General features: G+C 33.5%; 1 protein-coding gene across 1 annotated transcript; it reads right to left on the bottom strand.

The window, feature by feature from the left end:
* Positions 1 to 33: 33 nt before the first annotated feature.
* Positions 34 to 27699, bottom strand: LOC133199102 (uncharacterized). The gene is made up of 5 exons (XM_061334976.1): positions 27385 to 27699; positions 26631 to 26721; positions 8966 to 9139; positions 84 to 109; positions 34 to 39 (listed from the first exon to the last, which is right to left on the bottom strand). The coding sequence occupies exons 1-5, from the start codon at positions 27697 to 27699 to the stop codon at positions 34 to 36; spliced, it is 612 nt and encodes a 203-aa protein (XP_061190960.1).

Here is a 27699-nt window from a genome sequence, read left to right as displayed (position 1 = left end):
ATAGCAGCACAGTTTCCATTACTATACCTGTCATTATCTCTGTCTTTGGTTGAGAAGGACATCCCAGACAGAGTATAATTAGCGTTACCTGTGTTTACCATACTGTCACCTATAGATTAAAAAAATACACAGCTACATAATTCGTATTTTAATAAAGTTGTATACATCCCATCATCCCTATGAGTTTTAACAATTGTGTCTTCTGTACAGCGAGATACATGTACAGTATAATAATATTGTGCCACGTCCACAGGCACTTGGGGTATGGACACCCCCCCCCCCCCTTTTCCATTTTTTTTTTCTTTTTAAATCTGGGGTCGAGTCACCTTTTTCCTATTTTTGTATTCTAATATGCACTATATGTTATCAATAATGTAACTCTTTTGTTTCTATAAGCTGTTTTTAGATATATCGTTTTCGACTGATACATAAAAAGAGAGAAGGCTTGCAACTCTTTTCTCGTCGTCTGCCTCACCTCGCTTAAACTTCGCCTGATTATTTATCTAAAGCATAAGAACACATGGAATATGCATACGTCAATAAATTTGTTACACTTTCTTCTTCCTTTTCATATTTCCATTTAACTTTTATGCATCCCCGATTTGTAAATATTTCGATTAAATCACCCGCATTTAGGGTAAAATTTGCTGATGTGCACCAGCTGGGACGGAAGTGCAATAACGGTAACTCTAACTTTACAAATGTTCTGCATTTAAAAAAAATCCAGGCTTTGTAATAAAAATATTGTGAAATTTGGTTGTCTAGGTCGTATGTAAAAAATGTTAATCTTCATCCATAAGAATCTGCTAGTTACAGTTATCTTGTTATACAGAGAACTTACCGTTACATGAAATATGAGAAAATTCGGGATTTTCCCCTCTCGCATTTAATGTTCCGAATGACATTACACTCAATGATGACGTCCGAAAATACCGGACACTTCCGTCCCAGCTGGTGCACATCAACAAATTTTACCCTAAATGAGGGTGATTTAATCGAAATATTTACAAATCGGGAGCACATAAAAATTAAATGGAAATATGAAAAGGAAGAAGAAAGTGTAACAAATTTATTGACGTATGAATATTCCATGTGTTCTTATGCTTTAGATAAATAATCAGGCGAAGTTTAAGCGAGGTGAGGCAGACGATGAGAAAAGAGTTGCAAGCCTTCTCTCTTTTTATGTATCTGTCGAAAACGATATATTTAAAAACAGCTTATAGAAACAAAAGAGTTACATTATCGATAACATATAGTGCATATTAGAATACAAAAATAGGAAAAAGGTGACTCGACCCCAGATTTAAAAAGAACAAAAAATGGAAAGGGGGGGGGGGGTGTCCATACCCCAAGTGCCTGTGGCCACGTCTACTTCAACATTTAGCTCAAAGCGCTTTACCGTTATGTAATAAAAATGATCAAGGAAAATATACAGAGTCACTAAAATGGTTATAAATCAGCAAATCATCAAAATAAAATGAATATAAAGCAGAATAAGATGCTTGTAAATCCACAATAACCATTTTAATTTCTTTATATCATATATAGGAAAGGTATATTAAACCCTGTATGTTTTTTGTGTATAGAAATAAAGTAGAAGATTTATAAAAGGCAACTTCGACAAAAACAGGAGTCACGTTAAGTTGGTGGTGGTGTAGATAGAAGGGAAAGGAGTAAAGTCAATCCCGAACTTAAGGACGTTGGTTGGATAGAACTTGGCGCTGAACTGTGGAGTGCCTTATAAACACACAGTACACATAATAGTTTTTATTAACCTTTTAGTTTATTAATAGTCAATGTAACCGACAAGATCTAGACAAGTGTGATGTCCTCCAATTTCTCAGTACCAAAGCAGAATCTTGAACAGGTGAAAGTTTGTTCGAAAGAGTTTTGTCATTCCAAAAACTAATAATTGGTACAATCCAATCTTGATGGTACAGGCGAATTGATATATCGTAATAAAATGTAGTGATGTTGACTTTCTTATCAACAAACTTGTATACATGGTCAGATGTGCAATAATAATTATATATTTCCTTTCAACTTTTTCCCCTTTATTTTTCTCTCTTTCATCTCACACTTGTTTGTAGGGCACACACTCTAACTATAACGTACCTAAGGTTCCGTTGAGGTACTCCTCCAGAAATAATTTATAGTTCTCTCTTTCATTGGAAACAGCGAACTGATTGTACAACGCATACATTCTTCTACCACTCAAGAGTGTAATAGAAACGTAAAGGAATGAATTCTTCTCTTTTGTTAGGTGATGAATTGCGTCATTTCCTATATTGACATACATACATATAAAATGGACAAGCATACTGCAATGCATTTAGTTTTATTTTTAATAAATATATCCTAATGAAAAATCAATATTCTGAAGCTATTTTATCAATAAATCTAATGCTTAGGCAACTGATTGTGAAATGTATTTTGATTGGCTGAAACGCTGATGTTATAGGCAGTTAAACTCAACCCTTCATGACGTATCATATACACATGTAACAAAACAAATAAGACGTAAACAGTAAACAAATTGCATTAACTGCATTAGACGCTTTTGCGTCGCCGGCAAAACTCAGTTTGCGCGACCGTTAAATAGCATTAACAGTCACAAAAAAAACAACAACAAAAACAAAAACAAACAATTGAGAAGAGGGTGCGTTATTTCCTATTTTATACTTTGAACTTTTAATGTGTAGACTTTTCCGTTAAATGTTATCACTGAAAAGTATTTGTGTATGGTCATGTCCTAAAGTGAAATATTCTGTTTATTTGTTTCTCTCGTATCTAGATCTATTTCATACCTATTTCTTTCTTTAAACCTATTTTACAAATGCAATAGCACTATATACATGAATATTAGCGAACAGATATTACACAGTGTTGAAATCGGATCTTTGTTTCCTTTTAAATTTGACATTTTGCTACAAAGATTACTTGTCAAATACGAGGCCGCATCAAAGATCCGACTTAAATGAAATTTATATTTACCGATCCAGACATTCCCTTCCGGTTCACCAAAACCTTTCTTGTATTCTGTCCAGTTCCCGTCAAAGCTCAGGCTTCCGTTTACTCGTTTTTGTATAACCTTCCAAGAATATTCATTTATTCATTTTTATTTGTGATGAGAATTTCAATATTAAGTGTGTTATAAAAAAAAGATTGGGTGTCCCCTAAACAAGAAAATTTAGATTTCAATATAATTTCTTATTCCAATTCTGAAGCTTAATCAGTAAACTAGATACCGTCCACCCTCCGTTCATTGTTTCCATATCACAGTAAACTCTGACAGGACTGATACTGGATCCATAGGGATAAATTTCGTACACACTGGAATTAGTGTGACCATTTTTACGGAGGTCCTTGCAGTCTGTACGAACTGAATAAGGAAAAAAGAAGAATGCAAAAAATCATATTGAAAATTATATGACGAGAAATAGGCTAGCAAGCACAGGTAAATAAAAAAGTTAATAAGGGTATATATAAGAATTGGAATTAATTTCTGAAGTTGGATTGTGAACTATGAAATACTGTGTTTATTATCTAAAATATATGTTTTATTAAAATATATGTTTTATAATTGTTCATATTATTAGTCCCCTACCGGTGAAACCGAAGGGGACTATAGGTTTCCTCTGAGTCTGTCCGTCCGTCTGCCTGTCTAGTCTGTCCCTCTCTCTGACGGTCTGTCTCACTTGGTTTTCCGCACTATTTTTCTAAACGCTTGCAGATATTGAGCTGATTTTTGGTATGTGAGTGTATCTTGGTGAGTTTCAGATCAAGTTTCCATTTCGTTCCGCTTCAATGATTTTTGACGGAATTACGACCTTTTCAATTTTTCGGGGTTTTCCGTAATTTGTTTCTAAACGCTTGCAGATATTGAGCTGATTTTTGGCATGTGACCTAACCTTGATGAGTTATAGATCAAGTTTGCATTTCGTTCCGCTTCATTGATTTTTGATAAAAATAAAATTAATATTTTTTGCCATAAAACTTTTTTATTCATGAAATCTAAAGAATGTTTCGTCAGGTGTAAAATAATATGTACAATAATATGGAAAACGCCAAAAAGAGAATTTTGAACATCAAGGAAAAGCTACATTTTATTAATTTACAATCAAAATAAGTCCAAAAATGTATATTAATCGATGCTTGGAAGTGTGTCGCAGGTGTCCTTAAAATTTTTAATTAAATATAGTTTTCCAGTGACCAATTAATACAACACAAAACTTGTATTAAAGCTAATACTTTAGTTACGATTTAAGATCATTAAAATTGGGGACATATAAAAATCATATAATTATAACAATTATTAAAATTATTTACTATTCATTTAAGCATGTACATGTAATACGCATTAATGTTGAAGAATCCCATGTTCAGGGAGTCAAGTTCGATATCATGGCCTATTTCGGCTAGGAAGAGTAAAATGGAAAAAAAAGGTTGCTTAGTTTCCCGATGACAGTGTCTCTTTAAACGTTTTACCTCAGAACTAGGAAAGCGACCTGTCGTAAAATTTACAAACTAAAACTCTTGTTAAAAATATAATTCAACTCAAATTTATCAAACAGATATCTTCAACTGTCATCGATTAATTACATAGTTGTCTTCTCTGCTGAAAGATGCAGTAGCCACACAATATAACATGAAGTATTTCTTGGCTTTTATTGATTTGACAACAGTTATCAATTTTGATTAGGCTGTTTAAATTGAGAAAAAAATTGAAAAGAATTATTCAAGATATAATTTTTAATTAATATTTTTAGTGTGTAAATATAAAGTGTAGATCCTACCTCCTTTTGTGCCTCAGCATGAATATGGCTGGGTCTTATCGTGTTTGTTATGCCCGTCTTCAGTCGCACTTTGCGTTAAGCTCAGTTTCAAAGAAACTTTTCAAGATATTTTAATCAGTCTGTTACACATTTGGGAGAGCTCTACAGATGCATCAACAGTTTTTTTTACCTTGACCTTTTATTTTTTCCTCTCTTAAAAAAATGTTTAGATAAGTTTCAAAGAAACTTGTCGATTCCTTTATCAAATCTTGTATGCAGGTATATTTTGAGAGCTTTTCAACTTTGACCTTGGCCTTACCTTTGATCTCGACCAATGATTTCAAAATATTCTCTTAGCTCGGTTTTAAAGAAACTAACTATTCAAGATAATGTAATTAAACCTTATATGCTAATACATATTGGTCAGAGCTTGACCTCACTTTTCTTAATTTTTTTTAGCTACTTTTCAAAGAAATTATTCAAGATATTTGTACCAAATTTCATAAACTGGTACATATTGATGAGAGTGAATTAACTGAAAAAAGTAAACCTTTTTTGGCCTTTACCCTTCTTTTGACCTTGACCTTACTTCTCTTAAATAAGTGTTTAGCTGATTTTCAAAGAAACTACTGGAAATATTTTTATCAAACCTTAAATGATGATACACATTGGTGAGAGCTATTCATTTGCATAAACATTTTTGACCTCGCCATTTACTTTGACCTCTAATTTCTCTTTTCTTTTCTGTAATTTATGTTCAGCTCAGTTTCAAGGAAACTATTCAAGATACTTTGATCAAACCTCATATGTTTATACGTATTGATGAAAAGTTTTCAACTGCATGAATATTTTTACACTTAACTTTGACTTTGACTTCATATATCATATTAAAAAAAATATTCATATTTATTGACTCGCCATGATTATGGCTGGGACCTACGTCGTCCGTCCTTCCGTAACTCTGCGCTAACCCCAGTGCTATTTAACTGCTTTAATATATTTTGACCTTGGCTTTCCCTTTGGCTTTGCATTTACCTCAGTTTAAAAGAAGCTTTTCAAGGCATTTTATGTAAGCGTGTGCACTGATACATAATTTGGTGAGAATTTATCACCTGTGTCCATTTCTTTACCTTGACCTTTCTAATGGCTTTTGACCTTACTATTTATTCTGTATAAAACTCAGTTTTTAAGAAACTATTCAACATATTTTCGTCGTACTTCATACACTTAAACAAACTTTTATGTTACATAACTAATGAACTATGAGAGGGACATTCATGTCCAGTAGACCCATTTCTACATGTAGTTTATTTAGACTGCTTTCCCTAATGCGTAGCGGTAAACAGGTTTTTTTCTCTCATTTTTTTCTTTTTGGAAAAAATTTGAAATTCGAGGAATCTTCATATGCATGGAATGACTGGCCTCTGATGTATGGAGAAGATTAATTGAAACATTTCACAGAATCATGCTTGTATTATGGGTAAAACATCTGTTAAAACGCAAAAGATTTACAAAAGGAGACTTGTATTTCATTTTTGCAATTCAAAATGAAAAAAAATGCGGCATTATATATTGGAAAAAGATACTTCTTTCATTGCAGTTGAATGTACCAATTTTCATCCCTAAATAATGAATAAGGTTTTTATTTTTATTCTTTTATCATAGAAAAATTGTCATTCATCAAAAATGACCTCGTTTACATGAGTTGCTGATTTAAACGTAATTTACTGGACAGAAATTTTTCAGTGGATTGTCCTTCAATACCTTCATGAAAAAAAAGTTTCAGCACACGTGCTTGCATGCGTGCATGTTCAATTATGATAGTATCATAATGTAGGGAAACACTATAATTATCTATATTCTAAGTTTCATCCTATTTCGTTGAAATATAAAGAAGTTATAGAGGTTTAAAGTATCAGCCAATCAAATTTCAGTGCATGTGCATGCGCGTGTTTTCAAGAATTTTCGTATATATCATATTGCAGACCCTTAAGATACATACATATATTTCAAAGTATTTCAAGGAAGTTATTGACATATTTGTTTCAGCCCATCAGAACGAGGCGCACGTGCAAGCGCGTGAGTACATGCTAATTTAACCATGTCATCTTGTCTAGAGTTCTAATACATCTTTATATTCCGAGATTCAAATCATTTTATCAAAGAAAAAATATAAAAGTATATGGTTCATTTCACTCATCGTACGCATAGGCACGTTCATAAATGTGCGGGCATAATGACTTTCCATCTGAGTTCCCCAAATCTACACAACATACTTATTAACCCTGAAATCAGACACAAATGAGTTAGATATGACAGAAGCAGAGAAAGAAGAAATCAGATGTAGGAAAGAGGATATAAAAAACCATCAGAGGAGGAAATGGAAGGAAAAGTGAGACAAAGGAAATATATAGAGACCCTCAGAAGCTGTAAAACAGGAACCAAAACTCCCCGACCCAGGGTTACGACTATTTGAAGAGATATCCTTTCTCTCATAGCCCTGAAATTAGTTCGTCTGCTTAATACCCTGGGGCAGAAAAGAATATCTTCAAAGAAATGAATTGCATTTTTACTGTATTATAAAAAGTTTCATCTCAATCGTGTGAGTAGTTTCTTAGATCACTCTCGGACAAAAAAGTACCCAGGAAGAAGAAAAATGATAATTATAAGAAAGAGTAAAAATAATATGTTCCGAAATTTCGGTTTGGGAACAAAAATATCAAGTAAAAAGGCAGGAACGGCAACAATACAGCCCCCCTCAATCCCCTTCCCTATATACTATTGAAAATGTTTGATAGTTTACAAAAATATAAATATCAATAAAGTTCATAAGATTATCAATCGCTTACACAAAAGGCAAAGGTTTAACATTTTACTACATACAGTCTACATTTACTTTGTAAAGCTCAGAACATGTACATGGAAAAGTGTACAAGTACGCATGCCTAACCTATTATTTCATTTAACAAATTGATTGTATGTTGTTTTACGTCCCGTTCGAGAATTTTTCACTCATATAGAGACGTCACCATATACCGATGAGGGCTTCAAATTTAGACCTTTACTCGGAACCCAAGTTCATTGAGCAGTGAGGGTTCTTCATCGTGCCAACGCCGTCTCATCCGAAGGACCCGCAACTTTCACTTCAAAGTGCCGAGCACCTGGCGAAGGAACAGTTGCTACTTAATTTTTTTTTTATCCACTTGGGTCAGTTGCGGCCGTGATTCAAACATGCGGTCTTCTGATCGCGGAGCGAGGGCTCTACCGACTGAGCTACCGTGACGGCTTAACAAATTGTATATGTACGTTTATGCGTAGAAAAGTGGATGAAAATCAAGTAAAAAGAGTCAAATTCAGTTTTCCTTAAAAATAGTCTGATATATGCTGCTTCTTCTATTTCGCAAGTGTGATGACGATCTCTGTTTGCATGCATTAGCAGCAAGCGAGGATTGATTAATTGATTGTATGTTGTTTAACGTCCCTCTCGAGAATTTTTCACTCATATGGAGACGCCACCACTTGCCGGTGGAGGGCTACAAATTTTGACCTATGCTCGGCACTTACGGCCATTGAGCAGTGAGGGATCTTTTTCGTGCCAGCACCTACTGCGACACGGGACCTCGGTTTATACGGTCTCATCCGAAGGACCGGTTTCCACGTCCCACAGTGGGATTCAAACTCGCGACGTAAGGATCAACTCCTTACTCCGCGACTCTATAGCAGACGCTCTAACTACTGCGCCACGCGGGCGGCTCAAAGCGAGGAAAATCATTATTTATCAAAAGTAAGTGCTTGATTAACTTAGCCATGGGCAGTTCCGTGTTGTACAAAGATTAAAAAAAGCAATTCATTGTTTGTGCGAAGCTTTGGATATATCAAACAAAATTGTATGGAAAAACAAGACCGCAAGTTCTGGTATGGAGGAATTATGTACTCTTATTCTCTCTTATTCGAGAATTTATGTACCGAAGATTAAAAGATCTCGCATGTATGTGGGAGATTAAAAGCTGAATAATCAGCATTTTAAACATTGTCGTCCACTTTTCTGATGCAAGAAAAATAAAGACTATAAATTGACATTTAAGGTTTATTAAAACACAACTGAATATCAAAAAAAAAGTCTTTCATTTTTTTAAGCTCATAGAGGTATGCGTTAAGAAATGTATACTGAAAATATATTTTCTCCAAACCTTTGCAAACCAAGTCCGACTTCCAGGTCCCTTTCTCGAGACACAACAGCCTTCCTGATCCTCGTTGTTCATAGGATTCGTGGCATTTTATGTGCATTTCTTTATAGATTCCTATCCCGTCCCCATCCTTTACATTCCACGTTGTATTCCTCATGTTGGTGGGAATCCCACAGTCTAATAAGAAAAATAAACTGACTATCTGGATGACAAAGGTACAGGACTATCTAGAAAACCTTGAATAATTAATTAAAACAAGAGGCCCAAGGGCCTTCACGGTCACCTGAGTATAATACAACAATTTAGAGGATCCATAGAGTATAAAATGAACTGAAAGGTGAAGCTTTGTTGCCCAAAAGCAAGAAATTAGGGGATCAGGATCAACAAAATAATTTGTCTAGTATTCATTAACAATTCATAAATTAGGTTCTAATCTGTTCCCCATATATCACTATCACCATTCAAATAAATTAACAAACTATCAGTGCTTCTGTAGTATTATAATTCCTTGTTGAAATCTCTTACAATGGTTTCTCTTGGTCTTTGATAAACATTTAATAAGACAAGTTATTTTTGTCTCATTTTTATTTATCTATTACTTACAAGTCTACCTGATCATTAAAACTACGAAAGTACTTTTTGTATTATACAATAAAAATTCTTGCATAATTCTCTTATTCTATTAACCTTTCAAGTACATTATTTACAGTGATTAATTATCAAAAGTAAATGGCAAAGGGGAATAACTCCTCTCAGTATCATGCAAATTAATAGAGCCCTGGTCAGGACCAGAACACTTGACCAAATGGTCCAGATGTTCAAAAATCTGGTAAAAATACCCTTCCTCATTAAAACCTTTACTCTTTTTGCCCCTGATATGCCCAGGTGCAGAGAAGATTTTTAACGAAATAATGCATTTTGATAACAGATTCACTATATTATCAACAAACCCCCCCCCCCCTTCCAAACCGAGAAACACCAGAGCCTCTCACCCTGGGACCAGAAGTTTGTTCATCATAAGTTATCACTGTTTATCTGCTTAACAATAAGGAGCAGACAGGATTATTTAATAGAATTAATTCATTTTCACTGTATTATCAAGAGCCCCACCCTTACACCAGCACATCTGACCCAGTGGTCATGCATTTCATTACTCTGGAAGAAACACTCTTGCTCATCATAACTATACACTTAGCTTCTTTGCTTTTTAACTAGAAGCAAAAAAGAATATTTTTAAAGAAATTTTGCTTTTTCACTATATAATCAATAGAGCCCACCCCCCCCCCCTCCCTTTCACCAGAACCTTTGATTCTGGGGCCATGAAATTCACAATTTTGGAAGAGGCATCCTTGCCTATCATAACAATTTACTTAATTTGTTTGAATAATAACCAGGGGCAGAGAAGAAGATTTTCAAAGAAATAATTCACCTTCACTATAGGATCTATATAGCCCCACCCTTACACCAGAACCCCTGACCCTGGGGCCATGATTTTTACAATTTTGGTAGAGTCACTCTTGCTTATCATAACTATATATTTAATTTGTTTCAATAATGCCCAGGGGCAGAGAAGATTTTCAAAGAAATAATTCACCTTCACTATAGGATCTATATAGCCCCACTCTTACACCAGAACCCCCGACCCTGGGGCCATGATTTTCACAATTTTGGTAGAGTCACTCTTGCTTATCATAACTATATATTTAATTTGTTTCAATAATGCCCAGGGGCAGAGAAGAAGATTTTCAAAGAAATAAATCACCTTCACTATAGGATCTATATAGCCCCACCCTTACACCAGAACCCCTGACCCTGGGGCCATGATTTTCACAATTTTGGTAGAGTCACTCTAGCTTATCATAACTATGTATTTAATTTGTTTCAATAATGCCCAGGGGCAGAGAAGAAGATTTTCAAAGAAATAATGCACTTTCACTATATGATCTATAAAGCCCCACCCTAGCACCAGAATCCCTGACCCTGGGGCCATGAATTTCACAAATTTGGTAGAGTCAATCTTGCTTATCATAACTATGTATTTAATTTGTTTCAATAATACCCAGGAGTAGAGAAGAAGATTTTCAAAGAAATAATGCACTTTCACTATATGATCTATATAGCCCCGCCCTAGCACCAGACCCCTGACCCTGGGGCCATGAATTTCACAACTTTGGGAGAGTCACTCTTGCTTATCATAACTATGTATTTAATTTGTTTAAATAGTACCCAGGAGTAGAGAAGAAGATTTTCAAAGAAATAATGCACTTTCACTATATGATCTATATAGCCCCACCCTAGCACCAGAATCCCTGACCCTGGGGCCATGAATTTCACAATTTTGGTAGAGTCACTCTTGCTTATCATAACTATGTATTTGTTTCAATAATACCCAGGAGTAGAGAAGCAGATTTTCAAAGAAATAATGCACTTTCACTATATGATCTATATAGCCCCGCCCTAGTACCAGAACCCCTGACCCTGGGGCCATGAATTTCACAATTTTGGTAGAGGGCTCAATGCTTATCACAATCATGCCAACAGTTTGACTTCTTGATGTCCAGGAGTAAAGAAGAAGATTTTTAAAGATTGCATTAATTTTGGTGGTTTTATCCCCATCCCTCAGGCCCCAGGGGGGCAGGGACCATGAAATTCAAAATTTTTGTTCCCCTTCACACATACATGCCATATGCTAAAATTGGCTGAGATTGGTTCAGTGGTTTCAGAGAAGAAGCTGAAAATGTTCAAATGTTAACACACGACGGACGACGCCGGACGAAAACAGATAGCAATAGGTCACCTGAGTGACTCAGTTGACCTAAAAAGCGTTTTTAGTTAACTTTGAAATGGATACCAACTGGGACAGAGTACGTTGCAGCTCAGGCCAGAATGGCAATAGTGCATATTTATTATTTAAAATATCTGAATATAAAATTTGTACATAATTAACGCTTGGACGAGTAGGTGATGATGGATTATACGAAAATCATTGACGTGCCATGCATGAATACCGCTCTCCAAGCACTTTTTTGGTTTTCATTTGGATTTGTCTTCCCTGATGAACTATATACTTAAGTATAGTTACATGTAACCATAGATTATTATTAATTATATCGAAGTTTTTACTCTCAGGATAATTAAGTAAATTTTGAATTTCAAATACATGCATTACCTTCATTTTCTCAAATTCTTACAATATAATTTTTATACACATTTACTGTTTATTCACAGTTATTTTCGAAAATTTACATTTATTTCTTGTTGTGTATTTCTTGGTGTGGAATTTTAACTTTTATTCATTGGCGTGGAATTCAAATATTTATTTAATGGTGTAGAATTTTACATTTACATGTAATTATTGATGAGGAATTTTAACATTTATTTATTGGTGTGGAATTTTAGAGATATTAAGGCTCTAAAATCTGAACAAAGTCCGTAGTAAAAGTATTAAAGTATGTGTCACTGTCAACTAATTTTAACTTTACTAACAGTTAGTTATGATTCATTTTTATTAAGGTTATTTAAATTTGGGTTTGTTAGGATTAGAATATAAACATGTTTTAGCTTACCTGAGCTGAAGGCTCAAATAAGCTTTTCGTATCAAAATTTGTTCCGTTATTTGTTGTTGTTCGTTGTTTTCGGCGTCATGAACGTTTTACAATTCAACTTCCTCACCAGAACCGCTGGGCCAATTTCAACAAAAATTTGCACAGAATATCCTGTGAACGGGATTCAAGAGTCACACCCTCTTCCAAAGGAAGATAATTAAGAAAATGTAAAATTGTTTAGGGTCATTTAAAAATCTTCTAAAGAACCGCTTGGTCAGAAGAGATGAAACTTATGTGAAAGCTTCCTCACATAGTGTAGATTAATTTTGTTCAATCATGACCCAAGGGGATAGGATGAGGCCTCAATGAGCGATCCAAGTTTTATATTATCATTATCATTAAAACAATATGAGCTGCCACGATGATGTCAGAATTTTTTTGGCAATATTGTAATTAACTATGCCAATGAAATAAACAAGAACCTTTATCAACTTCTATATTGTTTATTTTTGCGATGGATGAACTTATTTTAAACTTTGATTGAAGCAAAATTACATTATTATTACAATATAGATTTCTTATATAATACTATATATTCCATTGTACAGAAATTGTTCTTATCACAGACCTGTTTACTCTTACGATTTCGCCGTATTTTGAGTCGAAAATTCTTCGCACGTTTTGCTATTATGAAAGTACAGAAATCGGAAATCCGTTCGTTTGGATTTTCGCAGTTTTCGTTATGATCTGTCTTAGTTGGACGCTTTTTAATTGCTAAAAAGGGGAAAGATTTCAAACACTTAAGTGATGTCGGGTTGCCAAATCGCGGTGGTTTAAAAAATGACAGAAATGGTAATCAGAAGTGTAGTTGTTCTCTAGTAATATATGTAAAATCGATGGAAAGTGATATCTTGTTTGCAAATGCCAATTCTCACTGATCACTGACAAACCTAATAAAAAAAAATATTGAGAGACAACAATATGGGTAAAAAGGACTGTTATCAAAAAAAAAAAAAAAATTAATACTTTATTTTAGTCTAATTGATCATATACGTTTACGTTGCATACGTATTTATCATAACAGCACATTTTAACAGCAAAATAAAATTCACAGAAATGCAGCTCATATTGCTTTAAAAATCTGATGATGAAGAAAAGCAAAGCCATGATCAGTCATTTTTATAAGGAAACACCCACAGGTAGTATAGATTCAAGTTCATTCCGCCAAATCTTGACTACCAGGGCTAGGATGTGGCCAAAATAGCCTATCAAAAATTTTCATAGGAATGCATAGGAAAAATATTCAAAAATCTTCTTAAGAACAGCAACCATGATCAGTCGTATTTATACGGAGGCATACAAAGGCAGTAGATCAACCGAGTTTGTTCAAAACATGACCCCGGGGGTAGGGTCGGGTCACAGTTAACAATCATAGTTTAACATAGGAAAACAATCAAAAATGAAAAAAAAATAGGAACAGCAAAGCTATGTTCATTAATGTTTTCAAGGATTCATCCACAGGTAGTGTATATTAGTTTCTTTAAATCATGGGTGGGGACAATTTGGATCAAAGTTTGGATCAAATTCTAAATTTACTAGGAGAGGTAAATGTCAAATTTATAATTTTGCATTAACCTCCCCCTAGTACATTAAAAGTTTACAATATTATATTATGCATAAAATAATAAGCACATTTGCAAGCAAATAAAACTTTGTCTGAAAAAAAATCATATAAATAATTAAAACCTTGCATCAGTTTTTAATAATGCAAAAGAGATACTAAGTACATCCACTGAATACAATTTGGTATGTTGAGTCTCTTCAACAGTATTTAAATGCGCCAGACTCTAGCCTTTTTCCAACATAATTTGAGTATTTTTACAAAACTGTCTTAGAATAAAGAATGTTATGATCGCAGCCAAAAAGTCCAAACTATCGGCGATCTTTAATGCAGCGTTCTGACAATAGTCTTTTTTTAATGAAAGGCTTTTAAATAATGCATGTTTTGAAGGGTAACAGTTGAAAATGGGACACAACCATTGTCCATTGACGCTTCAGCAGATGTCAATATTTTTTTAAATGGTGTCAATTTCTACCATTACCCTCTACAGCAAGCATTAAAGCAAATAAAAAAATTATAATACCGATGTTTGATCGATTAATAAAGAAGTTGAAAATTGTCAATCTGAATCAGATTTGTTTTGAAAGAACTTCCAAAATATTTGTTAGTTTACGTATTTCTCAGTAGCAGATCATCGGCCTCTGAAAATGTTTGTTGGTAGTATGAAAGTCTCAATCCTTCTATAAGTTTGCCATATCCGCGTTCGCAAACATGTGGCCCCAATCTTTTATTTAACGTGCATTTCAGATGATTCTGGTGTGTTGAGAAATCTACAGCGAACCATACACGCATAAATTACACATATGTGACACTGTGTTACCCGTTTTCAGGTGTGTTGCTAACGATAAGGGTAACATAATATAATAGGGTAAGAGAAAATGGTAAATGGATCTAAACCAATCATATTTTAATATTCAACACGATAGTATAATAATAAAATAACCAATAGTGCAAATACATATAAACAGCGCAGTGTGCATTAAGAGATGCATGTTCTATGAAGTGCTCATTTAATCGATACCTGTCTGTTACATTGTTGCACAAACATGTTTTCAAATAATTCTTACAGGAAGTGCCAAATTTATGTAATTTTATGTCAGATACTTTCCAAGTAGATTTTTAAAGTCTGTATTTTTATTATAGAGGACTTTTTTCCACACTTTATTTATTCCTATTTGTGCTAGACAGTCAATGAAAAATGAATTACTTTTTAACCGAATAATTTGCATCGTAAAGCGGCATATTCTCCCATGAGAGTTAATGGAACAATTCGTCAACAGAATGTCGGCATCTCTATAAAAACAACTGAACAATTAAAAACTTATACATCATTGAGCAGCATCAGAAAATCGATGACATGGAATTCTGGTATATGATACTTATTCAACGAATTGCGTTTTTTCTATTCCCGTACCTCTTACCGAGCTGTAAAAATACTACAATTCACAATTTGTAAGTAGATTAATATTTGATAATTTATATGAGATCATTAAACACGGTTGATTGTTTACACCACTGTTCATCATTACCTTTGTCTGAATGATTTATCTTAAAACCACTCTCCCGTTGACATCATTTTAGCTGCTTCACGACAAGAAATTAACACTCCACCAAATTTAGCAAAAGTAAATGATAAAGTATTTTCTTTCAATAATCATTTTTCTCAAAGAAAAAAATATCTACTGACGGAATATTAATTTTATACTTGCTCGGAAAAACAATTGTGACTTAAATCATTTGCATGTTCACAAAATTTTATCAAAATAACAAAAACCAGAAGTCTCTAATGAGACTGTAGCTCCACTGGTTGTACTTAAAAGTAGCACTTGGACTTGAAACTTTGCAACAGCAATACATGGAATAATTATCCTTCGTGTAATCCCTTTTTGTTTTATTGAGTTGTTGTATTAAGATTTATTGCAATCAGACTAAATCTGTAGGAGGACTAGCCCTTTAAAAGAAATTTACAGAAATTTCAATTTCAACCTTAACCATGACAACATCATTCAACAAAATCAAAAAACAATTTTTTGTATCATAGTGTAGTCTACTTGTGTGCCAAGTTATACTGAAATCAGATCAAAACTGTAGGAGGAGTAGCGTTTTGAAAGGATTTCAAGGAAATTTCTATTTTAAGTAACAGTGGCAACATCGTTCATCGAAATCAAAAACCGATACACAGAATTATGTATCTTAGTCTAGTCTACTTGTGTGCCAAGTTATACTCAAATCAGACCAAAACTGTAGGAGGAATACATGTAGGATTTTAAAAGAGTTTCACAGAAATTTCTATTTTTAGTAACCATGGCAACACCGTTCATCATAATCAAAAATTGATACACAGAATTATGTTTCATTAGTCTAGTCTACTTGTGTGCCAAGTTCTACTGAAATCAGATCAAAACTGTAGGAGGAGTAGCGTTTTGAAAGTATTTCAAGGAAATTTCTATTTTTAGTAAGCACGGCAACACGGTTCATAGAAATCAAAAACCGATATACAGAATTATGTGTTAGTGTAGTCTACTTGTGTGCTAAGTTATATTGAAATCAGACCAAAACTGTAGGAGGAGTAGCATTTTGAAAAATTGTTTACAGACGGACGGACGACGGAACCTTACTATCGGATAAGCTCTTCTGGTCTCTGACCAGTAGAGCTAAAAACGTGCGACTTTTCAACTTTATATACAACCATTCCCCATGACAAATTAAGGTCCAGGCTTTTTGATATCATTGACAGCTGCTTTTTCAATAAAAATGGAACTCGTTAGTTCACTGACCTTGTCATTGTTTATTTGCAAAATGATTTTGTTTAAAAAATTCTGATTGTACACACAACTACTCTGAAGTTGATAATAAAAAGATGCTTGAGTTTCTGATTGACAATATCTATGTGGTTTTAGGAGACTATGTCTTCCAACAATCTGTTGGAATTCCCATGGGTACCAATTGCTCCCAGTTATTAGAAGACCAATTTTTGTATTCATATGAAGCAGAATTTGTTTAAAATCTTGTACGTGAAAAGAAGAAAACACATGATGTGGCCTTCAACTCTACATTTAGATATATCGACGACGTATTGTCAATTAACAATGGTTAGTTCCATTCGTATGTCGATACGATAGATCCCAGTGAGCTTGAATTAAAAGACACCACCGAGTCTAACACCTCTGTTTCCTTGTTGGTAATTTTACTAGAAAAAAATCGTTAATAGTAATCTAACAACCAAGCTTTATGATAAACGTGATGATCTTAACAATTCCCTTACTCATGCAGCAATATACCCTTATCACCTGCATACGGGGTTTATATCTCTCAGTTGATTCGATACAACAGAGCATGCTCTACGTATGAACAATTTTTAAAACGAGATAAGTTATTGACAAACATGTTGATGAAACAAGAATATCAGCTGTCTAGTTTAAACTCATCATTTCTTAAGTTCTATGGTCGATACAATGACCTTGTCGACAAATACAATTTATCATTGAGTCAAATGCTGACTGACGTTTTTCATACTTATTGTTAAGCTATTATTTACACACTGAATTCTCGACGGATTTTTTTTCGTTATTACCCGATCATTTTAAGGAGCACACGGCGGGTGTGAGCGTTCGGCAGGGGATGCTCACTCCTCCTTGGCACCAGATCCCACCTCTGATGTTTTAGGGGTCCGTGTATGCTCTGCTCCAAATTTTGTGTTGTTTAATGGACTTTTGAGCTGGAAAACTTTCGTTATCTCCATACATTTCATGTTGGCATTATTGTTTTACATTTTGTCATTAAAATGCAAACAGGAAGTCTCGTATAAATAAATGTCATTAAGTTCGCCAACATTGATAACATACGATCAGCAATTATTACATTATTAACAGCCTTTCATAAATCTATTGCTTGTAGTGTCGGTCTTTCAGCCTAAATACTGAAGAAAGAGTTTCTCTAAAGTTTAGCGTAAATAATTATGACGTAATATTTTAATAAGATTATAACTTTCCTTATTTTATGAGATTTTAGCAAGCATAAGTTAGAAGGGAATTGGCATTAAATTGAAGATTAATTTTACTTTTGAAAATACGTGAAAAATGCGTGATTGTGGGGAAACGGTATATGCGTTAGAAATAGGAAATGGTATATGCATTAAAATGCGGGGAAGAGGGTTAAATATATATATGTACCGCTCTCTGACAAAAGTGGGCTTAATGACATAAGCGTTGACGTTGAGAAAAACATGTTTATTGTGACGTCAAATTTTGGCGTCTAAAACGCACATTTTCTCCCTTTCCACTTTCCGTTGTTCAGTTTTATTTTCAGAGTGAAAGTATAAATAAACACATATGTTGATCGTCATATCATGTGTAGAATACGTTTCTTTGCCATTTTTAAATATTTTTCTTAAGATACCACCGATGAATATTCTAATATTATTACATTGTATTTACCATGTTTACAGTTACATGTTTGTACCCTACATGTGCACTTCAAGGACAATTTCAAATTGAATGTACACGATATACAAATGAATGTATTAAACTTTTGTTCAGTTATTTTCGCTAGTTTCAATATCCTAGTATGAATAATTAACCATACGCCGAAACAAATAGAGTCGGTGTCAAAATTTCTATTTATACGTAAACCCACCTCTATTTATATAAAGTGTTATGATCCATCAAACATCACATGCTGAAAAGCCATCTTTACTTTACATTACATCACTCGAACCAGACCTAAAAGCGAAAGAAGGGATAAGCACAGAAAGAAGAATGGACGATGGATTATCAGTAAGTAATATAAGTATAAAATGTTTATACTTTGAAAGTGTACATACATGAAAATTGAAAATATTAAATGAGTTTGATTATTTTATAATCTTCATGCGTTCTCGTAACATACAGCACCTGTTCTATGCAGCATTTGTAGGTTGGTAGATCGAAATTATTTTTTTTTCTGAAATTTTCATGTATGAAACTGCAGTTCAGGTTAAGATTTTTTTCTCATTGTATTTCTTGCAGTTCTTCATGTAGACATTTTATATATTCACAAATCAACAAATACTTTAAAACTTTTAAATTAAAAGCAAGTTCCACGTTTGCACTGCTGTTTTTTTTTTTTTCTGTGTGTGTTTTAACGCCGGTGTTGCTTCTGAATTTTACTTTATATATAAAACTCCTGAATATTTCTCTAAAAGAATAATTAAATCAAATCAGTATCTAATCACTTGACGTATTTTAATGTTATTCCAATGCGCGGATCTAGAGGGGGTCCGGACCCCTCCCCCTCCCTCGAAATTTGTGGAGTAATCAAAGATAGATAGTAAACTAACTAAAAATGACCTTGGACCATCTTCCTCTCCTAAAAAACAAGGACACCTATTAAGATAGTAGGAGGAGTAATTCGTTTGAAGCTTAAGAAGTGAAGGAAAGCGGTTCTGCCTCCACACCCCCATCCCCGACCAACCCCTTTACGAAATAAGGTTTTCACGTTTGAAAGTAGTGTACGTTTTTGTTTGTTTATGTTTTTTTCTTTTTACTCGTCATCAGATTATGGTCTGGATTAATTTTTACTGGGGTGGACCCCCTCCCCTCCCCAACGTAAAAAAATTCTAGATCCGTGCTTGATTCCGATACATAATAGAGGAATACAGAGAGAGCGGGATACTTATATATCACCTGAACTTGGCTGGAGTGTCGCTAGTCAAGAGTTTGTGATTCACAAATCATTGGCTAGCAAAGATGGACAAACCCCCTCCCCCAAATAACCAAAATATATTTTATAGTATTTTTGTTCTTATGGGTGATTATTTTCCACAGCATTTACAATTTGTAGAATAACTGTATATAACTATCATCAGTAAGTAGAAACTAACACAAGTCTGTACAAGCATAGAAAATAAAAGTGTGTAAACAAATACGATTAAATCCATTAAAAAAAAAAATCAGTTTTACAGTGAACTAATATTTGGGATAGACATAGCATCAAATTAAACTTTAGTCAAATATTAAATTTTGACATCTAAACAACCATGTGTTTTTCTTAGTTTCGGTTTATGAATTTCTGAACATCGAAAAGTGCATGTCGTTTTAAGATATACAAAATCAGGAAAAGCTGGCAAATGGGGAGATACTATCAAGACAAATTAAAAGTAAAGATGATCACCTAAAATGTGTCTCCGAAATAGTTGATTTGATTTTAATAGAGCATATCATGAAAAGTAACTCAACTTAAACTCCCGTCTCCGAATATGGGGGGGAGGGGGGGGGTGACGATAAATTCATGTCCTTTATCCACTATTCAGGTGCCTGTTGGAAGTACATTCCTTTGTTTGTGGTTTGTATTGAAAATAAGTAATTCTTATATACCCGCAAATATTAAATATATATTCCAGTGCTCATGGAGAGATATGACCGACTAAAATTGCATGGTAAGAAAAGAATCATCCTTCATGCTGTACTATATATAATATCCATAAGAACCGGGGAAAGGGAGGGGCAATATTTTTACAATGATATATATTAAAAGTTTTACCCCTGAAAAAATACTTTACAAAAGAATATACATGTAAAGCTAAGTTACGGTTGTTCCCTTTTCAAAAGTAAATTGACTTTTTTGGTTTTGTTTGTTAACTTTTTCTTTAAGGCTGAACCCACCTCCCTTTCAACTAAAATTAGCTCCTACAGCCTGTGCATATTAAGTTAAGTCTACTTTAATCTTATTTTGTTACACTTGATAACATTTTCAAAAATGAATGTGGCAAGTTAAATTTATGCGTGTTAGTTATTTATTAACTCGGTAAACATCATTTAAATAGCGTCCTGGTTTATTTACAGGAGCTAGGCAGTTTCAGCGGTCAACACTTCTCCCGTACACCATGTGATAATCCAGTTACATCACAAAAACTGATTTTCCGATACCAATGAGTTAAACCTCATTATGTTCTCCAAATAGGGCCACTCTATTTATTGACTCTTTGCAAAATCCAGATCTTTGGGTTTCGAGTAGACGATATCCTAAAGCAATCTAAAAAAAATTCTTAACATGAAACTATAGTGTGTAAAGGTACAATTACTCATGGGCCAGACTCAATTCTTTGAACAAGTCGTTTTCTCAATATAAAACTTACAATTCATACTAATAATTGCAACCGCCAAAACAAGAAACAATTTATTATTGGAATGCATGTATTTTATGTGGAGTATTATGACGAGACAGCAGTACAAACAGTATATATGATGCAACTTCAGCGTCATACACTTTGCAGCAAAGCTGGTGGATTTGTTTTAATCAGAAAACTTTAGAGACCAACTCCATTGATCAGATTCAAACAATCGTGGACCAGCTTTCAGTCGCAATCTCGGCTCCTCAGTATCCTGCATGACAGTGGCTGGAATGGAAGACTTTCCTAAGCCTCTAACTAAGGGGAATACAAAAGTACCACTGATTTCAAAGTACAGAGCTTGGTTTTGTGTCCGTTGAAGAATGAGTTTCATTAGCAGAAGTGAGGATCAGCATATTAAGAGACACGAAATCGTAACCAGGATAGGCAAGTTATTTTACATCCCATTGGTCTCACTGACTCTCTAAGCTTTTACCTGGTCAAAAATTTCCCATCGGGCCTGTCAACCGCTTCAATAACGTACATGTAATGACACAGCTTTGTTTTGTATGTAGTTTCCTGTTTCTTTGTTATCATAATTATTTTCTTTGTCGTTTTCAACAATATTTATTGAAAGCAAGAAGTATAGTTTACCTTTATGAAATTAAGTTGATATACATAAACATGTATTTATTGTAGTCATTCACTGTGCAACATGTACAGATACACACACTTAATAATATTAATAAATTGTCCTTAGTGATATTTTTATTCAAAATGTGTAAGGACAAAGTTAGTTAAAATTCTATTTCATCATCAAATTAATCTTAGTCTCTGTTTCTAAGACATCTTTTTTTTTTTTTTTAAAAAAATGACGTTATTGAATAACGTCAATGACGTTATTGTTTCATTACAACATGTTGTTTTCAAACACGTCATCTTTTTAAAACTATAGCAAATTAAATCCTCAAATTTTGTGTCCTAAATTTGTTGTAGATTTGAAATATTTGAAAGAGTTAATTTCAAGAATTTTGTTATTAAGACCCTTTTCCCAGAGAACGGTCCATATATATATATATATACACTTATAAATTAATAAATTTTGCAAATAAACTCCGAGACGGTTGCACCAGAGTTCTTACTAACTCCTCTAAGAATACACAAGTTAAAAGCTGATGTCCGTAAACTATATTAAGATTTCACTCGCATAGATAGTATCGTACATTAAATTAAAAGTCTATCCTCATTTTCTATAAACAAGCATGAAATACAATGTAGCAAAAACATGAGTACGGTGGTGTTTCCGGTTGGCGGATCTAAGTTACTGTCAATTTTTAATGACACTGACAACAAGCAATCGTTTATTTATTTCATAAAACGTCATCACTGAATTATTCAAGCAAAACTTGATTTAAATGATATAAAAGAAATAAGTTGTGATACCCGATTGAAAAGTGCAAATTATTTTCGTCATTCACCGATCTTAATATTGACGGAAGCTTCTAGAACATCAAATAGCATCGAACCCGATGTTAAAAAAACGAGGCGATTATGCTGCATGAAAATAAAAAAAAAAGCTTTTGTGTGAATGGTCTTTGAAATATTGATAAATCATTGATAACACTATAAGTTTTGAATATATTTATATATGGAAAGACAATTACATATATTAAGTAGGTTTTCCTAATAAATTTATCGGTAAAATCCTCACTGAGAGCATCGTGGCAACGAACCCGAAGTACAATTTGTACTTCTTAATAAACTTGCTTACATAAAAAGAGAATATTAATGAATAAGGTATTGTTCAAATACAATCAAAGCTGTAAAATTTTGTACTTTAATCAGTACATTTCAGTTATTTTTCTGAATACAGTCTTTTGTATAAAATACTCTGCCCATTCATAGTGCGTTAAAAGCTAATTTTTACACAGGTTCTTGGGTCTTGGTTTATAAATACGTATGTACCTTATTGATACATGTATGTAAAAAAGTAAAGGACATTTTTTACGTATCAATAAGGTACATACATATTTATAAAGCAAGACTCAAGTACCAGTGAATCCCCCCCCCCTCCCTCAAATCAATTTATTAGTAAAATGTGCATATTCGCTGCTTTTATCCTTGAGGGAAATGAAATAAGAGCATCTGAAGTACGTACAATATCAATAACATAGTATAACAGGTTTCACAATAAACGTCAATTAATGAAATTTTTATTTGTTCATTTTTTTTTATAAAGGGGGGGGGGGGTTGAAGACGTAGATCTACTTCATGCAGGATTTTGAACAAAGTATTTCTTCCTGCTATAAGCCTGTAGGCTGTCAGTAGAAACTACAATATATATAATGCGCGGGATTTCATCTGGTATATAAAGAACTTGCATTTAAGTACAAAGCCAATAACTGCAAAATTTTAATCAAGAAATTTTCTATCCGTCGCGTTACAAGCATCAGTTTTACATGTGGCACCATTGCTGTTTAAATACCTTAGGATCTTCATTGCTTTCATTCACTTAATATAAGAAGAAAGGAAAATTAAAAAATGACTTCAAATTGTACAAAATTTTAATGTAACGTTAGGCGGATCGATACGTTTTCGAACCAAGCCATTGTGACGTAGGCAACACAGTTTATACGATATACTTCAGATTTGTTATCCAATCAAATGCGCGAAAAAATTAGAAATTGGATATCCCATATTCGACAATATTGAAAAGTATCATTGCTGAAAATACATTTGTTATAGTATCAATATAATTTCATCAATGACAGTTATCCCGGACACAGAATTGTCTCTCTGTAGCTGCACATTAAAGGAAAGGAAAAAAAATATGTTAAAATCACATTACAATGTTAATTGTACACTGATCTATTTTTTTATTTACAAATTGAATAAAACAACGTAATGCTTGCAATTGTGCATTTCAGATGATTCTGACTTGAAATCTACGGAGAACCATACACGCATATATTACACGCATATGATAATGTGTTAGCTGTTCTCAGGTGTGTTGCTAAAATTTAGGGAAACAGAATTAATAGGGAAATAGAAATTGGTAAATTGGCGTAAACCAATCAGATTTCAGAATTCAGCATGATAGTTTAATAATAAAATGACTAAAAGTTCAAATACATGCAAACAACACAGTGTGGCTAAGGGGAACCTGTCCTATGAATTGCTCATTTAAACGATATATCCGTTACTTTTTTGTTACAAAGAATTTTTCTAATAATATGTGTCAGTAAGTGTAAAATGTATGTAATTTTATGTTCTCCAACTGGATTTTAATCAATTGAAATTGAATTATATTTTAACCGAATAAAGTTGCATTGTGAAGAGACTTATTCTCCCATGAGAGATAATGGAGCAATAAGTCAACAGAGTGTCGGGATGTCGGACGTTTATTTTCTCCAAAGACAACCGGTCACGGTAGCCTAGTGGTAGGGCGTTCGCTTCGTGATCGGGAGACCCGGGTTCGATTCTCGTTTGCCGCGCAGCGTCAAACCTAAAACGTAAACATAGGTAGTGACTGTTCCTTCGCCAAGCGCCCAGCATTAGAGGTGAAAGTCACGGGTCTTTCGGATATGACCTTAACAACGTAGGTCCCGTGTCACGGTGAGCGTTGGCACGATAAAGAACCCTCACTGCTCAATGGCCCTGAGCGCCGACTATAAGTCTAAATTTGAAGCCCTTCTCCGACATACGTTGACTTCTCTATATGAGTGAAAAATTCTCGAATGGGACGTTAAACAATATACAATCAATCAATCAATCTACAAAGACAACCGAACAATTGAATACTAATGCATAATTGAGCAACTTTGATAAACAAGGAAATGAAATTCCGATATAAATTTATTCAACAAATTGCGTTTTTCCTTATCCTGTGCCTTTTCCTGAACTATAGAAATAATACAGTTCCTAGATTAATATTTGATACAAATGAGATCACCAAATACTGTTGATTGTTTACATCACTGTTCATCATTATCCTTATCTAATCGATTTATCTAACAATTGACACTTCCGTTGACTTCATTTAAGCTGCATAACGACAACAAATTAACACGCCGCCAAAATTAGCAAAAAGAAGTTTAAAGTACTTTCATTAATGGGTCTATTCTCACAAAAAAAGTTTCGGACAGGATATAAATTTGATGCTTGGTCTCATTTTACTTGTATGTTGCTATAAAAAAATAATTATGACTTAAATCATTTCCAAGTTGGCATAATTGTTTTACATTCTGTCATAACTAAAATGTCAACAGGAATTCTCTTTTAAAATAACTCATATTAAGTTTGCGAACATTGATAACATACAAACAGCAATAATGTCATTATAAACAGTCTTCGTAAATTACATAAATTTGTTACTTGTGGTATCGGTCTCTCAGCCTAAATACTAGAGAAAGTGTTTGATATTTTAAAGATGATATATTTAAAACTTAATTTGCATGTTCGAAAATCGAGAATTTTAATGTCTCCTTACAGGCATCAGTTTTACACCTGGCACCATTACTGTAATTTCAATACCTTAGGATCTGCTTTGGTACGTGTAGCAAGCTTCAAAAAAGCAAGCGTTTAAATCTGGGAAGCGGTTTATAAAGAAAGTGTTAACTGTTCCAACGGGGCTAATATCGTATACATAGGGTACATGTAGCTATTATATTCATTCCTTATGATTTAATTTTCATTAACTTAATATAAAAAAAAGAAGTCAAATGTCCTTAAAAATGACTTCAAATTGTAAAAAATGTAAAAGTAACTTCAGGCGGATCAATATGTTTTTGACCCAAGCCATTGTGACCTGGGCAACACAGTTTATGATTTTTTTTTATCCAATCAGATAGCGGATCAATATGTTTTGGACCAAAGCCATTGTGACCTGGGCAACACAGTTTATGATTTTTTTTTAATCCAATCAGATAACGGATCAATATGTTTTGGACCCAAGCCATTGTGACCTGGGCAACACAGATTATACGATTTTTTTCCCAACAAATAGCGCGTTACAACCATAATTAAAATATATTAATTATGCAGTTTATGACGTACACGCAAATATTCATCTTTTTTGGTGTCCTTTCAATGAAACATATTTTTGGTTATCATGGATTATTCCTGTAATTTTGATCATGTGTTTAAGGAAATTTAAGAAAAGAAAGCTAAGAAGATTAAACAATATTTAAGAACATCATTGCTGAAAAAAAAATTATAGTGTGAATATAATTTGATCAGAGATAGAGTTATCTCGGACACAGGATTGTTTCTGTGTAAGTGCACTGAGAAATTTTAAAGATACGAAAAAGAAAAAAAAATGATATAGAAACATATTACAATCTTAATTGAACACTGATCTCATTAGCTATTCTTTTCTTACAAATTGATTGAACAACGTTATGCTTGAAATCTCACCTGATAAAACACACTTGGAATTCCCCAGTGACTGATGGATGCATTTTTCATTGATCGAACAAGATTGTTCTGAGCAAGACCCCGTGAGACCCTGAAAATTATTTTACGAATAATTACTTTTTTTCAACAAATGAGCACAGTAAATAAGATAATGATATTAAGGCGTTATGACATCTTTTATCTAAGAAAAAGCGAAGCGGTACATGTATCGAAAAGCATTGAACATACCGGTAGTTTAAACAAATTACTATCTAAAGTTTAAAGGCAAATAACATCAATTAATTAATATTTGGACAGTGTATGGTCAGTAGCAAAACTATGCCCGCTTTTATAATATTGATTTCAAATCACACTTGTTTTGACTATTTATTTTTTAAAAAGTTCTCAAGCAATTATAAATTCTTAAATGGGACGTAAAACAACATACAATCAAGCAAGCCACTAAAAATATGTAGTTGATGTCAGCAATCGACTATGAATTCCACGATAACTAAGACATATTACAATTACAAAGACAGTACACTGTAAAAATATTTACATATTAAGTGAAATATGTTTGTATAACTGATAATATCAGTTAAGCCTAACATTTATTCAAATTGATTGTAATAGAGGAGCAATATTGCATAACAATTGCAGAGGGAATTCCTGGAGGAATCGCTCTATCGTATAGTGTGCATTCAATTCTCTCTTCTCTCATAGATGATAGATAGATAGACAATTCCATAGACTATCTAGATAGCTAGATATTTACCTTGTCCCAGTTCTTTATGTCAGTGTATATCCAGCCCGAATCTTCTCTGTACATTTCTGGTTCAGTTGTGTTACTCTCAAAGTTATTTTCACAAAAGTTTGCTCCTTTGTAATAATTTACCGACTGGCACCTTGTAGTTCTTAGACATTCCTCAACACAGTCTAATATACTATAGTTCAGATAAGATTCTATCATTCTCTGATATAATCTGTATCCAAATTGTAATGTAGAATAACTTTCTTTTAAACTTCCATTACAACATAAAATGATATTAAACACGGTAAACAAGGACTTTAGATATTTGAAGTTTTGCAT

The sequence above is a fragment of the Saccostrea echinata genome, unplaced genomic scaffold, assembly GCF_033153115.1.
Source record: "Saccostrea echinata isolate AGI-Se365-2 ecotype Australia unplaced genomic scaffold, CSIRO_AGI_Sech_v1 ptg000033l, whole genome shotgun sequence".
Classification (NCBI taxonomy): Eukaryota; Metazoa; Mollusca; class Bivalvia; order Ostreida; family Ostreidae; genus Saccostrea; species Saccostrea echinata.
This window is presented reverse-complemented; position numbering and strand designations above follow the sequence as displayed.